Raw genomic sequence first — 13,374 nt, 5'->3', positions numbered from 1 at the left:
CTGTGCCCTGATGGGGAATCGAACCAGTGACCCCTCAGTTCACAGGCTGGCGCTCAATCCACTGAGCCACACTAGCCAGGGTTAAAGCCAGTTCTTGAAAACTTCTTTCATTGCCACACCAAGGAGGCACCTCTATTGTCTTCTAACCCTCTGCTACCCAAGGATTTATCCTGGGAGACCTTTCTTTTCCAAGTATCTAGTAGATGTTAACAGGTCACACTATCCCTCCCTTAAAGGTATATCTGTCTAGTGATCTATTATTATTGTCCATCCATCTATAATAATAGTTAATATATGCTGAAATTTTATAATGCATCGAACACGGTTCCTAGTATTTACATATATTTATGTACTCAGTCTTTGTAAGAACTCCAAGAGGAAGGATGCTCCTCATCCCCACTTTCCAGGTGAGGAAACTGAGGCACAGAGACATTAAGCAACTCGCCCGAAGTGACATGGTGACAGGGCTGGGCTTGAAGCCGGCGTTTTGCCCGAGAGCCCGTTTCCTTCTCTGCTGTGCCACGCTGGCTCTACCTTCTCTGCCACTCTTAGGTACTGTGCGGTTTTATAACATTTTATTTTGGCATAAAGCCCATGAGCAAGTTTTCAAAGTAACTTTGTGATAGAGCCCTTACTGTTTTTTTGATAATGCATATAACCGATGTTTCAATAAGTCATGGTATGTTACAAAAAAAGAGCTATACATCTCTATCCAGAATTCAGAATTTAGAACAGGAAGTCTGCGTTCTCGTCAAGCTTCCCATGCAGCTCTAAAGCACAGCCTTTCACATCATGATTCGCTTGTCCTCTCTCTCCTTTAACTACTTCACAGCCACGAGAGGAGGATATGAGGGTCCCAGAGCCTCTATACAGACTGGGGCAGTGAGTCTGAATGGGGAAACGGGGGGCCTGACTGTAAGACGTCTGCACGCAGAGACGGGGTCAGCCCTCGGGCTGGGCCGGGCTGTAGCAGGGGATGGAGCCTCCGGGCCAGGCATCCCTGAAGCAAGGATACGCTGCTTTGGGGAGCACTTGATGTCCTCTCCTGGGGGCGTGGTGCTGGTCATCTTCTCCGCATTGGGGAACTGGGTCAGCAACCTCAGGCTGAAGTCTTCTCGCCTCTCATACTCCTTCCCCCGGTAGATGAAGATTTTGTTCTGCAGGTCAGAGACAGCAAGAGGAATAATTAAACATGGAGAACAAGGGGACAATATGGGTAGTCTGGAACTGAGGAAGCCACTGTACATCCAGCCATAGTGCAACCTACCAGCAGGTTCTCATGGACCACCCACTGCGAGCCTCTCGTGGTCAGATAGGATGACAGCCACCATCACTATCTAACCAGGCTCCGGGCTTTTCTGGGGAATTAAGGTGTAGGCAGGGCTTCTCGCAGTGCAGCCCCACAACCATGGCCAGTGCTGTCTACACAGAGCCACCAAAAACAAGGAGCTTGGGCCCTACTGCAGGTCCAAGGTGTGGCCAGGACACTGTATAGTTCAGTGGGTATTTCTGATGGACATTCTCAGTGAAGGGGGTGCCCTGGCTTATGCTCAGCAAGCGCCTTATCTCGTCCTGACCAGGAGCAGTCTGTGGACCAGCAGTCTGAGAGGCACCACTGTCAGGAGCATGGAAGTACAAAGACCCTCAAGACAACATGCCTTTTGACACAGCGGCGCAAGAACAGCAAACAGAATAGGTGACAGCTGTTGCTAGGCAATCCTGAAATCTACCGTGGATGGTGACACCCCCGTCCCACAGAAAACAACTGCACAAAAATCAGTAGTCTTTCCATTGCCAATGGCAGTTTTTCCTCTTTAATAACATTCATAAAACTGGATTTTTAAAGCAAGGAGTTTCCCAGGCCCCAGACATAAGAATAATCTGCCTCCTCGCTGTTGCTGTCCACGCAAGTTCAAATGCAGCCATGCGCTGAAAGCCTCTGCTTGTCCGACCCTCACGTAGATAAGGACTCAGTCCTGCCTGGCAGCCCCTCGGGATGATGCATTTTGTAATTGAAACTTGGGTGTGTGTTGCTCTGGAAATGTTTTTAAAGATCTCTCTTTAAAAGAGAGATCTAATGGAGAGATCTCTCCATTCACCTGACAAATGTGCGCTGAGCAAACAGTCAACATGCCGGGCCCAAGGGAGAACACAGTGACCCTGCTCTCACAAGGCTCACCCTCCAGGGGAGAGAAATACAAAATCAACAACAAATAAGTAACCGTGATCACTTTAGATAATGTAAACAATGCAAAGGCAATATACCCTCTAGGCCAAACACCAAAGGCAGTAAAAATTGCCAGAACTTTTGGAATAGATGAAAGATTTATGTGACTGATTCGTGCATTATCAAACTCCCTCATTCAGGAAGAACTGTGTGGGCAAGGGGTCAGGACACAATAAAACACTGACTGTACAATGTGGACAGCAGCTGAGAGAGAAATCAGACCAGCACGTGGTCAGCACAAACCAGCTTGGCATGAAGGACAGGGCTTCAAGGAAGACACGAGGCTTGTCTGGGCCTGGACTGTCAGGCAGAGTAAGTAGAGGGAGCACAGAGAGAGGACAAGCAGGCATGGCCAGCGACAAGAGGAATAAAGCCCAAGGGCAGGATGTATGGAGTTCAGGGAGAAGACGAGCTTGGATGAGCCAGAACGTGGATGGCTTTGAAAGGCAGGCAGAGGTCCTGAAGCCCAGGGAGGTCCCTGGAGACTCTGGAAGGAGGAAGCAGTGTGGTGAAGACCACCAAACGAGACTGTGGGGAGCACGTCCAAGTGCAGGAACCCAGACAGGCTGAGCAGGAGCAGAAGAGGCCGCAGGACCCGGGGTGGGACTCTGGTGCCCGGGGTGGGCTGCAGAGCAGGGGTGGGGCATGAGGACTGGGACGACCGGCCCTGGGGCAGGAGGAGCAGAGGAGCCATTTCCAGAGGAGGAGGCCTGGCTGTGTGGGGGAGAAGACACCGTAACTTACACAGTCTATGCTTGGGGGAGTTGTTCTAATTCGAAAGGGCACTTAGGTCATTCGTAAGGGTTTTCCATTTTTTCATGTGCTTTGACAACATAGAACACCTACAAATTAAAGTTTATGAAGCACCCCTACATGCTATTTATTTAACTCTCCAAATAGCCCTGTGATGTGGACATAATTTCTCTACCTTACAGTTCAGAAAACGAAGACTCAGTGGTTATGTGATTTGGCCAAAACCACATAGCCACTCAACATAGGAAGCAGACTTCCACTTTTCAGCCAGGGCCTCTAGACCTCCTGTTTCCAGCGAGCCACAGCTGTCTCCTGGTTCACAGCCTCGTTTCATGTGACACAACAGTCAGCTATAAAGCACGGTCGGCCTGAACTTACCATGACTCGAGCACCCACTTGATAGCAGACCAGAACCTACAGCAAGGCTCCATCCCAAGCCTCTAACTGCTGCTCTGCTCTCTCCCCGCCGCGCTGTCTCACCCACAGCTGATGTTAGCTACATGAAAATGACTCACCCAACTCTGTCTCCAGACTAGTACTCTCCTTGCAGTTCCACGTCCACATATCAAATGCGACTCCTATCTTTTGGATATTCTATATCTATCTTATATTATGTTATATCTAAAACCACACTTTTACAAAAAAAACTTATAAAGATCTCAAAGGCCTTCTGCAAGCTGGCACCCACAGCTCCTGGGCCCCGTTCTCTCCTTGCTCTCCGGTTCATGTTTCTCTAGCCTCGTGGCTTTCGCACTTGCTGCTCTTGCACCCTCGCTCGTCTCCACAGCTCCCTGGCTTATTTACTCACTTGCTTCAGGATTTTGCTCAGATGTCGTTTTCCTACTGAAATCTTGCCCAGTCTCTCAGTTTAAAACTGCAACTCCAACCCCATCGCCTGCCTCTCTGATCACCTTTCTGATGAGTACCTGTTGAGTATCACTCTAGCTCCACTGCATGGTGCTTTGCTTTGCACATAGCAGGTGCTTAGTAAGTTTTTACTGAAAGAATGAGTGGATCATAGAAAAAAAAAGATGTAAACAACATGGGCATAGTTCTCTTCAATCAAATTTCAATGTGAAAAATTAAACTATGGGAAGGCTAAATTAGTAATTGATTCCTCTTGCTTTAAATGGTTGAGTGCCTATGCTGTATGAGACACTGTTCTAGACCTCCTGACAGTAAACAGTTTACTTACCTTGTTCTTTGCCTCCCCAAGTTAGAATATAAGCCCCATAATATCAAGGATTTTGGATTGTGTGTGGATTCTGCCCCCATGCCTATATTACAGCAAGGTACACTGTGCAAGTGGAATAACTGTTCATTGGATGAATGGATTAATTTTTCTCTGGACTCAGTCCTTTCCAGTGTTCCTGTATCAGTGGGTGGCTCCACGCCCCTCCCATTACGCAGGCCAGAACCTAGGAACCCTTCTGGGCATCTCTTTCTTCCTCACCTACCCATCCCATCGATTACTAAACACTGTCACTTCATCTCCAATATCCTAATCTTTCCAGTTCCCTCTAAAGCCACCTCCCCAGGCTGACCTGTCATTTCTTCTTTGACATCAGCAACAGTCTTTAATATCTCATCTGTACCCCCCACCCATTCTCTCTGCCAAAACCAGATGACCTCACTGACACAAAACATCCGCAGGAGCTCCCCACCGCTCTCAGGAGGCTGACAAAACACCCTATGCAACCCAAGGTGGCCCTGCGCGTCCACCCCACAGCCCCGCCTCACCTGCCCCACTGATGCAGCTCCCTCTGTCCCTGAAGCACCAACTGCTTTCTCCTACCCTCCACACCTCCTTCAGGACCAGCTCACCTTTTAAAATGTCACTGAACCCAACAGTCCCTGGGAGGTTTTCCTAACTCTTAAAAAAATTCAAGTATAATTTACAAGTGGTAAAATCTACCCTTTTCAGTATAAAATTCTGAGTTTTGACAAACTATGACCACCATCAAGATACAGAACAGTTTTATCACCAGAAATGTCTCCATGCCTCTCTGTGGCTCACTGACCAACCCCCCCACCCTCCAATGGTCAGATGACCAGTAATCTGTTTTCCACCCCCACGGTGAGTGTCGGCTTGGCCAGAACGTCATGTAAATAAAATCACAGTGTATGTTGACTTTGAGTCTAACTCCTACTTAGCTTAATGCATCTGAGATTCATCCCCAGGTTTGTGGATGTCAGCAGTTCACTCTCTGTGCTACTGAGTATTACTCCATCGTGTGGCCATACCAGGTTAGCATTTGCTTACGCCCTCTCCAGTCAAGGGGCATTGGGGTTCCACCCAGTCTTCAGAGATGATGACCACCAGTACCGTAAACTATCATGTGCAGTTTTTATGTGGGCGTAGGTTTTTACTGCCGTTGGGTGACGACTCTCTAGAATACCTGTCCTGGTCAGTTTCAATTTGACATTTGTTTGTGCGATTATTTAATTAATATCTCATCCATTAGGCTGTAAAATCCTAAGAGAGAGAGGACCACATTGACCTATATCAGCACTGTCTCTCTAATGCTCATTGTGTGCCTGGCACACGGTAGGCACTCAGTAAATAATTACTAAATTAATGAATTAATAAACTACCTCCTTGTTAGGCACTGTAAAAAATGTAAAGTACTTTTCCTACTTACCTTTTTTTTAAATTTAGGGGAAGGAAGATGGATAATGTATGCTTAAACATTGCTAAGCGCTGAAAGCAGCTTTTTTGTGGGATAAAAAGAGAGTTTTGTTTGTTTTTTAGATTGTAACATCAGCATCACATTATAGAAAATTTTGAGAAGGAAGAAAAACACGGTCCTTCTCACCACGACAACAAAGCTGTTACTATTTGCCAGACTTCTGCAGTCTTATCCTTGGGATATTTGCTTTCAAACTCACTCAGGCTGGAAATAAAATAAACAACCAAATACATCAATCCACACTTTTCCCTAGCCTGACCTGCAGCAGCAGATGGGTCTGTTTTTCCTCTTTTCATTCCACCTGGGAAAAGTCGTTTTACCAAAGAGCTGCCAGGATCCCAGAGGCGGCCGGGTGTGGGGTGAAGAGGCAGCCGCTCAGGAAGCAGCTTCGCTGCCCGACCTCCCACAGCGAGAACATGGGCTCCAGCTGCGAGCATGCCAGGCCCATCTGGAAAAGCGATGAAGAACCGCCCTCAGATCCCCGGCTGAATGGCCCAGGAGACCACCCGCAGGTCTCTCACCCGCAGGAAAGAAGGAAAGCCCAGTCCGTAGTATCCAACAGCAAAGTATTCAGGCTGAGGCCGCATGGCCTTTATGATGTTCTCATAAAAGGAGGCTCTTTTTTTCTGGAAAACAAAACAAGACATTCCACAGGGAGGTTACAAGGGCACGGTTGGGAGAAAAAGAGAGACCTGACTATTTGCTGTTGTTGTTTCCCACGTAACACAGGGAAATGAAAGGCCTCTGGGAAGCATCCTGTGTTGGACTGCAGGGCCAGGGTCTGGAGGGCCTGGGGATCTCTGGAGTGGTCTGTGGGAGACGCACACATGTGCATTCTGCTATGGCCGAGGCAGTGCCTAGTCTTCCCGTTTCCTGAAGGGGCTCAGCAGCCCTGACAGGTTAAAAAGCACTTTCGGAGATTAATGAAGGGTGGCTGCATTTCAGTGGAGATATAGGAGAAAGTTCCAATAGGAAACTTTCCAGTGTGTGCAGGTGGTTTGCATTAAAGACATTGGTTCAGCTCCAAGTGTCCAACAGGGAAGGTAATGCGCTGTAGTCCAGTATCGCCTTTACTCTTCCCATGGGGAGAGGCTTCCCTGCCCAGGCTCCGGAGCCAGCCTTTAAGAGAGCACATTAGGTAGCCAGACCCAGGGGCTCTGGGGGATGTCTCTCAGCCCCGCCCATCACAGCTATATTATTACAGCAGGGCACCCCCATGAGTCCGCAGGGGGTACGTTCCAAGACCCCAGTGGATGCCTGAAACTGCAGACAGTACTGAACCGTGTATATGCTACGTTTTATCCTACACATACATTCCTGTGGCGAACTTTAATTTATACATTAGGCACAGTAAGAGATTAACAATAACTACTAATAAAATAGAACAATAACCATCTACTGTAATAAAAGTTACGTGAATGTGGAATCTGTGTCTCCCTCTCTAAAAGTATCTTATACTGTCTGTATCACCTTTTCACATAAAGGATGCACTTTATAGCTTCTCTTTGGTGTAACAGAATTGCTTGTCACCACCCTTGCACTTGGGCACTGTTCTTAAGAAAATAACAGTTACTGGAACACAAGCACTGTGACACCTTGAGAGCTGATCTCATAAGTCAGGCGGATGGCTACTAAGTGACTAAGGGGCAGGGAGCATCCACAGCGGGGGGGGGGGGGGGTGCGTGTCACTGGGCAAAGGGACAACCAACGTGGGATGTGGCAGGATGATGTGGGATTTCATCACGGTTTTCAGAATGGCATGCAGTTTAAAGTGTATAAGTTGTTTTTTTCTGAAATTTTCCATTTAACACTTCAGACTGCATTTGACTGCAGGAAGCTGAAACCACAGAAAGCAAAGTTGTAGGTAAGCGGGGACGACAGTATTCCATCTTGGTGAAGGTTTCTGTCGGTGTTATCTTAGGTGACATGTTACACTGCTAATACGGCTCAGTTTAGTTTATGAAATTAAGGAGCAGTTTTTTGCATAATGGCAGGGGCTGGTGCAACACACTGGCAAACACCTTTCAAAGTGCTGCTGCCTTCCACCTCCTCACACAAAGTACTGCATGACAGTGGGTGACATGACCTGTTGTGATCCCTCTACCAAAAAGTATCAAATTAGTATTTTGCTGGGCAGCATCGGGGATGTGGAAGACTGCTTTTGCTTTCCTGCCGTGTTAAAGTAGCTGACCTATGCCAACAGCCAGGCGCGGTGCGGAGGCTCAGTGGACTGCAAAAGTATCAGGTCAGCCAAACTGTCCGCTCAGCTTTCCCTTAAAATGAAAGACACATTTTTCATTTTCACCAATAACTTCATTGATTTGGATATTTTGAGTATGTCCGCTATCTCCACTATCTCCCAGGTGGTATAACATTGATTGTTCTCAATTCATGTCTCAATTTGATCACTATCAAAGTCAACTGGTCTACCTGACTGTGGAGCATCATCCAGTGAGAAATCTGCAAAACCTCACAAGCCACTTTCAACCTGTTCCATCAATTACAGCACCTTCTCCATTCGCTGTAGAAATCTGTTTTTGTATTTCAGTTGTTTTTACCTTTCTTGAAATAATAAAGTATAATATGCCAAAAATGTTGCATATTTCCCTGCATCTTCAATATTAAAATGGCTGCACAAAAATTCACCAATTTTGGTAAGTTTTTAAAAAATGAACACTAATATGATAGCTGTCACAATGCAATCTAACACAACTATTTTGAAAGAAGTTAAAGAAAACTAAGTGCTACTAGAGCCATCTTATGGAAACAAACAAACAAACAAACAAACAGTTTGGCCAACCCGGTAGAGTACTCCAGTGACATCGGGGAGATGGGGAGAAACAAAATTTGGGAACAGGTTCTGGCAGAAGCATTTTACAACTTAACCAAAATGTGCACAATGGCACCTTCAAGAATTAAAACAATGCTCCAAGATGAGCTGTCCAGCCATTCAGCAGGGACTCCGGGGCACGGACCACAGCATAAGCAATTCTGATGAACAGGTGTCAGAAATTGCCTGAAACATGGGTGGTGCTCCCTGAAGGCACAGTGACTGTGAGGGAAGATAGGCAGGGACACCCGGAGCCACGGAGGAACAGGAGGGACAGGGACGGGAGCGAGGCCTGGGGACCAGGCCCCAAGCCTCCATCAAGACGATCTGGGGAAATAATGATTAATAGACTTTAGACCTCACCTCTTTTCATTTTTATTTCAATCCAGGTTTACTTTTCCACCATAAAGAACATCATCTATCCTGACTTTCTGAAGCGCAGAGAAACACTCTTGTGAACACTTGCTTTAGCACCCCCGGGTCTTCCGGGTGGGGGGCTTGGCGCATGCTGAGCCTGACTCACCAGGAGATTGCCAAGGCCCTCGTAGTCAAACACTTTGCTCTCGTAAGTCTCAGCCAACTCTTTGCTCAGCTTGATCGCCTTCTCCCACATCTTCAGAAAGAGAAAAGTGGAGAACAAAGCTGTCATTCATCTAGCTGTAAAAGCCACTTGAAAGTCACTGGCAGTGAGTAATGAGTCAGGAGGGTCGAGTTTCTGCAGATATTCCCAACATGCCTCATTTCCTGGATTAACTAAATCTTTCTGTTGATATCATAAAGCTACTCTATCTTGTCTGCTTTGCTGGGGGTCTCTTGTGTAATTCTGTTTGCAAACCACGAAGAACAAACACCATGTGTCCCCAAACAAAGCAATACTGAGCTTATAGGGCAAAGCACAAAAGACCAATGGAATTGAAGGGAGGCCTGTTCTGGAGCCTCAGCCTTGCGAGCATGAAAGCCCTGTCGGAGGGGAAAGTTGATGTGGCTCTACTTGTGTGTGTGTGTGTGTGTGTGTGTGTGTGTGTGTGTGTGTGTGTGTGTGTGTGTGTTTCTAGTTAGGCTGCCTGGGAGGAGGGGGAAACGGAAGAGAGGCTAACCGTTCTGTTGTGAGGAATCTGGGAAACTGTGCACCAAGAGTTAGCCAATGATTTCCAGAGCACTGATTTTTATTTCTAACTAAGCTGTCTACTTAGTCCAAGATTCTTAGGGAATGCCTGGGGCACACATGACTGCATGCAGTGCAGCCTAATGCACACCTGGTGTCTGAGGCCAGCATCCCAGACTGATCTCCGTGTCCATCTTGGCATTTCACAACATGTCTCTGAAGTGGATGCTATTAGAAACGTCCTACTTCATTCTTGTCAACCAGGTGCTACATTCCATTGTTTCTGGCTGCTAAAGAAATGTGTGTGCAGTTCACATACGTTTTAAAATGTAGGATATTTAAAAATAAAATCTTTTAAAAATCATCCTTTGTGAAATGTGCCCTCTGAAATTTCACGGTCTTGGTCACTAACAAAGCTCTGAAACATGCCACATGGAAATTATTCCACATCAGCTGGCACAGAATTCTCCCCACATCTCACCAAATGCCAAGTTACGTAAGGGACAGGGAGACAGCCTCGCACAGCAGTTCTCAAAGTGTGGTCCCTGGTCTCTGAGAGTCCCCAGGACACTTCCAGGGGACTGTGAGGTCAAATTATCTTCTTAATAATGCTAATGCTATTTGCCTTTTCCGACACTCATTCTCTCGTGAGCACGCAGTGCCGCTTGCAGAGGCTACAGGATATCCAACATCACAGCAGAATGCAGCCAGAGGCGGCTGTCGAAGAGGGCCGAGAGGATGTCAGACGCCACTCATGTCACTAACATTTTGGGACATACAGTAATTTTTTTCAAAAATAGATATGATTTATCTTAACAGTAATAGGCTTACTATCACTGTTAAAATAAGTAAATATTTTAAAATTGTGTTAGTTTCTAAGAGGATACGCAGTTATAGACACAACCCATGAGAAAAAGGCTCTTCGGGTCCTTGGTGGTTTTTTGCAGAGACCAAAATGTCTGAATAAATCTATGTGCTCTCTGAGCCTTAAGTTCTTCATCTATAAAAAGGAGACAAAATCTACCTCGTAGGGTTTCAGAGTGAATGAAATTAGGAAAAAATTGGGAAATCACCCCAAACAGTCACCAAATAGATGGTAGCCATTTTATCACGATGATTATTTGGATAATTTGTCTGTTGGTTTAACAACAGCCCCTGATGAAGAAAGCAAGGCTGGCTGGGTGTGGAGGCCATGACCGCCTCACAGGCCTCCGCTGCCCCTCAAACCTGGCATCTGCACTGTTTGGACAGCAGATGCATTGTCTGTCTTTCTCACCAGCCCCTTTTATATATGTTTTTCATTAAAATTTTTTAAAGGTAAAAGGCTTCCAGATGGACATGCTTTCTCCAGCTGACCACAGACTCCACAACTTCTGGCCCAGTTCCATGTGTATTTGACCGTGCCCCTGGGTGCACCTAAGCTTTGAGTCACTCCCGGCCGACGTGGGCCAGGAAGGATCTGGGTGCAGGGTGAGCACCGGGCATTCGCAACCATCTCCAGGGAGCGTGCTGAAAGGGGCGGTACCAGCTGCTGGCCCTCAGCCAAGTTTAAGAGGAAGAATTATGATTATGGAGAGTAGAGGCTGTCCATTATATTCTCCATTGGGTTAAGTGTCCTTGAAATAACTGATCTTAGTGCCCTTCTTACTTGTATTTATCTATTCATTTTCTCTCCCATTAAAAATGCCAGGGTTCAAAGGTACACAGGGGGACAATAAAGAGCAAGCCACGAGTCATCACTATATAATGGAGAATTTGTCTGGTTTTTGTCCAGAGTCCTGGGAGGAAGCCCCTAAGCCCTCGGAGTTTCCCCAGCGACAGGAGTGTCTGGGTTATTCATGGGTGACCCTCTGACACACCCGAGTTTATGCTTCTGAAGGGGCTCACAGGGCTCCTGGCAAGAAACACTGCCCATTTGATCAGAGGGTGGAGCCTGGAGCTCCGTGTGATATTAGCCAGATCTAAAGGGAGGAGGGGGCTGGAGACTGAGTTCGCCCACGTGGCCAGGAATTTAGTCAGTCAAGTCTACATAGTAAACCTGAATAAAAACTCCTCATGGGGGCTCAGGCCCAGGTGAGCGCCCTGCCTGTGCGCACATCAGGCCCTCCCAAGAGCCAGGTGCTCTAAACCCGCAGACGGGATGCAGGGACCTCCCCTGGGGCCCTGCCAGCCCCGGCCCTAGGCACTTCCTCGTTCAGCTGGCCCTGGCTTGTGTTCTTCAGGGTAAGACGGTGCCCTAAGCACGGTTGTTCCAGCATATTCTCAGACCTGAGGGGGCCCCCAAATGTGCAGTGGACTGGTCAGAAACGTGGGTGGCCTGGGGACTCTAGAGCTTGTGGCTAGTGTTGACCGTCTCGGCTGTCTTGTGGGGGACTGTGTCCTTCACCCCTGGGCCTGTGGTATCTCTGGCTGGCTAGCATCAGAGTGCACTGCAGGACTATTGTCATTGTCCTCTGTCCCCTCATACATGGCAGACGACCCAACACTCACTTTGCCTTTGTCAAAGTAGGAAATGATTTCCTGATACAGCTTTTCCTTCAGCTCTTGCTGGGTGTAAACATAGTAACTGTCCCTCTGGAGCAGATGGGGTGCACAGGGTTTGTCAGACCACTGAAAAGCAAGCAAAAGAGATTAATGCACTCATCAGTTAACTAGATTAATTAATTAAAGGGGATTAAAACACATTTAGTTTAAAAATGTCATAGAAATATTGGCATATATATGTGACTCATTCACATTGCATTTTAGATTATTTATTAAACACAAAAAGTGCAAATACAGACATACTACATGCCAGCTTCACAACCAGTGGCACGCTGAGTGGACCACACGCAAGGTGGCCCCAGGGAAGCCAGGAGCAAGGCGGGCCATAGCTAGCATGACAGCTGTTGCATTGAAGGTACCAGCCACACAGGTCAGAGAAAGAGATCAGAAGTAAGAACATGGAGAGAAGGGGGTACAACTCCCACTATGCACAAACAGTGATTGTGTTCTTCACAGTCGATGTTTTTACAATGGGTACCAACTGAGAAACTACCATGAACACAGAGAATTAAGCCCATTACTGGGATAAAAAAATGACATTTAGAAATCATTTAAAGAGAGGTTCCACATAAATTGATAACCATGCTGAAATAACAGAAGAAATGAGTTCAAAAAGAATAAATCCAAAATGGTAAGACAGACAGGCACAATAATGTGAACGTAGTTAATGCCAGTGAACTGTACACTTAAAAATGGATAGGATGGCTAACTTTATGTTTTGCGCATTTTACCATAATTAAATTAGGAAGACAAGATGTCTAGGAATCAACACAACAAGGAACAAGTGAGACTTCTATTCAGAAAACCGGAACACACCCCTGCAGGGCAAAAAGCAGACCTGAACAAACAGAAAGCCACACCATGCTTTGGGATAAGAAAATGCTATTTCACAAATATGAAAATTCTCCCTAAGTTAAAAATTTTAAATTATGATTCCAAAGTCCATATGGAAAACAAAAGGAAATAGGTAGAAAACTCTGAGAAAAAAGAGCAATGAAGATGAAGATAGTTTTATTAACTACCAGGTAATAAAACATATCCTAAAGAATTAATAATTAAGAGTGTGGTACTGGTTATGAATAGATGGAGACCCATGCAAAAGTACACAAATCAAAAAGAGACTTTCCCTGCCCCATGTGGGGGGTTTCATATGTGATAACGAAGGGGCCTCATACCTACGAGGGAAACATGGACCATATTCTACACCCCTACTGAGCAGCTGTCT

At 46.5% G+C, this 13,374-nt stretch overlaps 1 protein-coding gene across 2 annotated transcripts in view; it reads right to left on the bottom strand.

Annotated features, from left to right (window-relative positions):
- The window catches only part of DOCK5 (dedicator of cytokinesis 5), a 193,887-nt gene that overhangs the window by 18,565 nt on the left and 161,948 nt on the right, over positions 1 to 13,374 (bottom strand). For both annotated transcript variants that reach the window (XM_045852821.1, XM_045852820.1), the window contains exons 38-41: positions 12,096 to 12,215; positions 9,024 to 9,113; positions 6,192 to 6,296; positions 1,016 to 1,157 (exon numbers count right to left, since the gene is read on the bottom strand). In XM_045852821.1, coding sequence (XP_045708777.1) covers positions 1,016 to 1,157; positions 6,192 to 6,296; positions 9,024 to 9,113; positions 12,096 to 12,215 — 457 coding nt within the window. The remainder of the gene's footprint in view (positions 1 to 1,015; positions 1,158 to 6,191; positions 6,297 to 9,023; positions 9,114 to 12,095; positions 12,216 to 13,374) is intronic.

The sequence above is a fragment of the Phyllostomus hastatus genome, unplaced genomic scaffold, assembly GCF_019186645.2.
Source record: "Phyllostomus hastatus isolate PE091 unplaced genomic scaffold, TTU_PhHast_1.1 phas_contig_98, whole genome shotgun sequence".
NCBI classification, from domain to species: Eukaryota; Metazoa; Chordata; class Mammalia; order Chiroptera; family Phyllostomidae; genus Phyllostomus; species Phyllostomus hastatus.
This window is presented reverse-complemented; position numbering and strand designations above follow the sequence as displayed.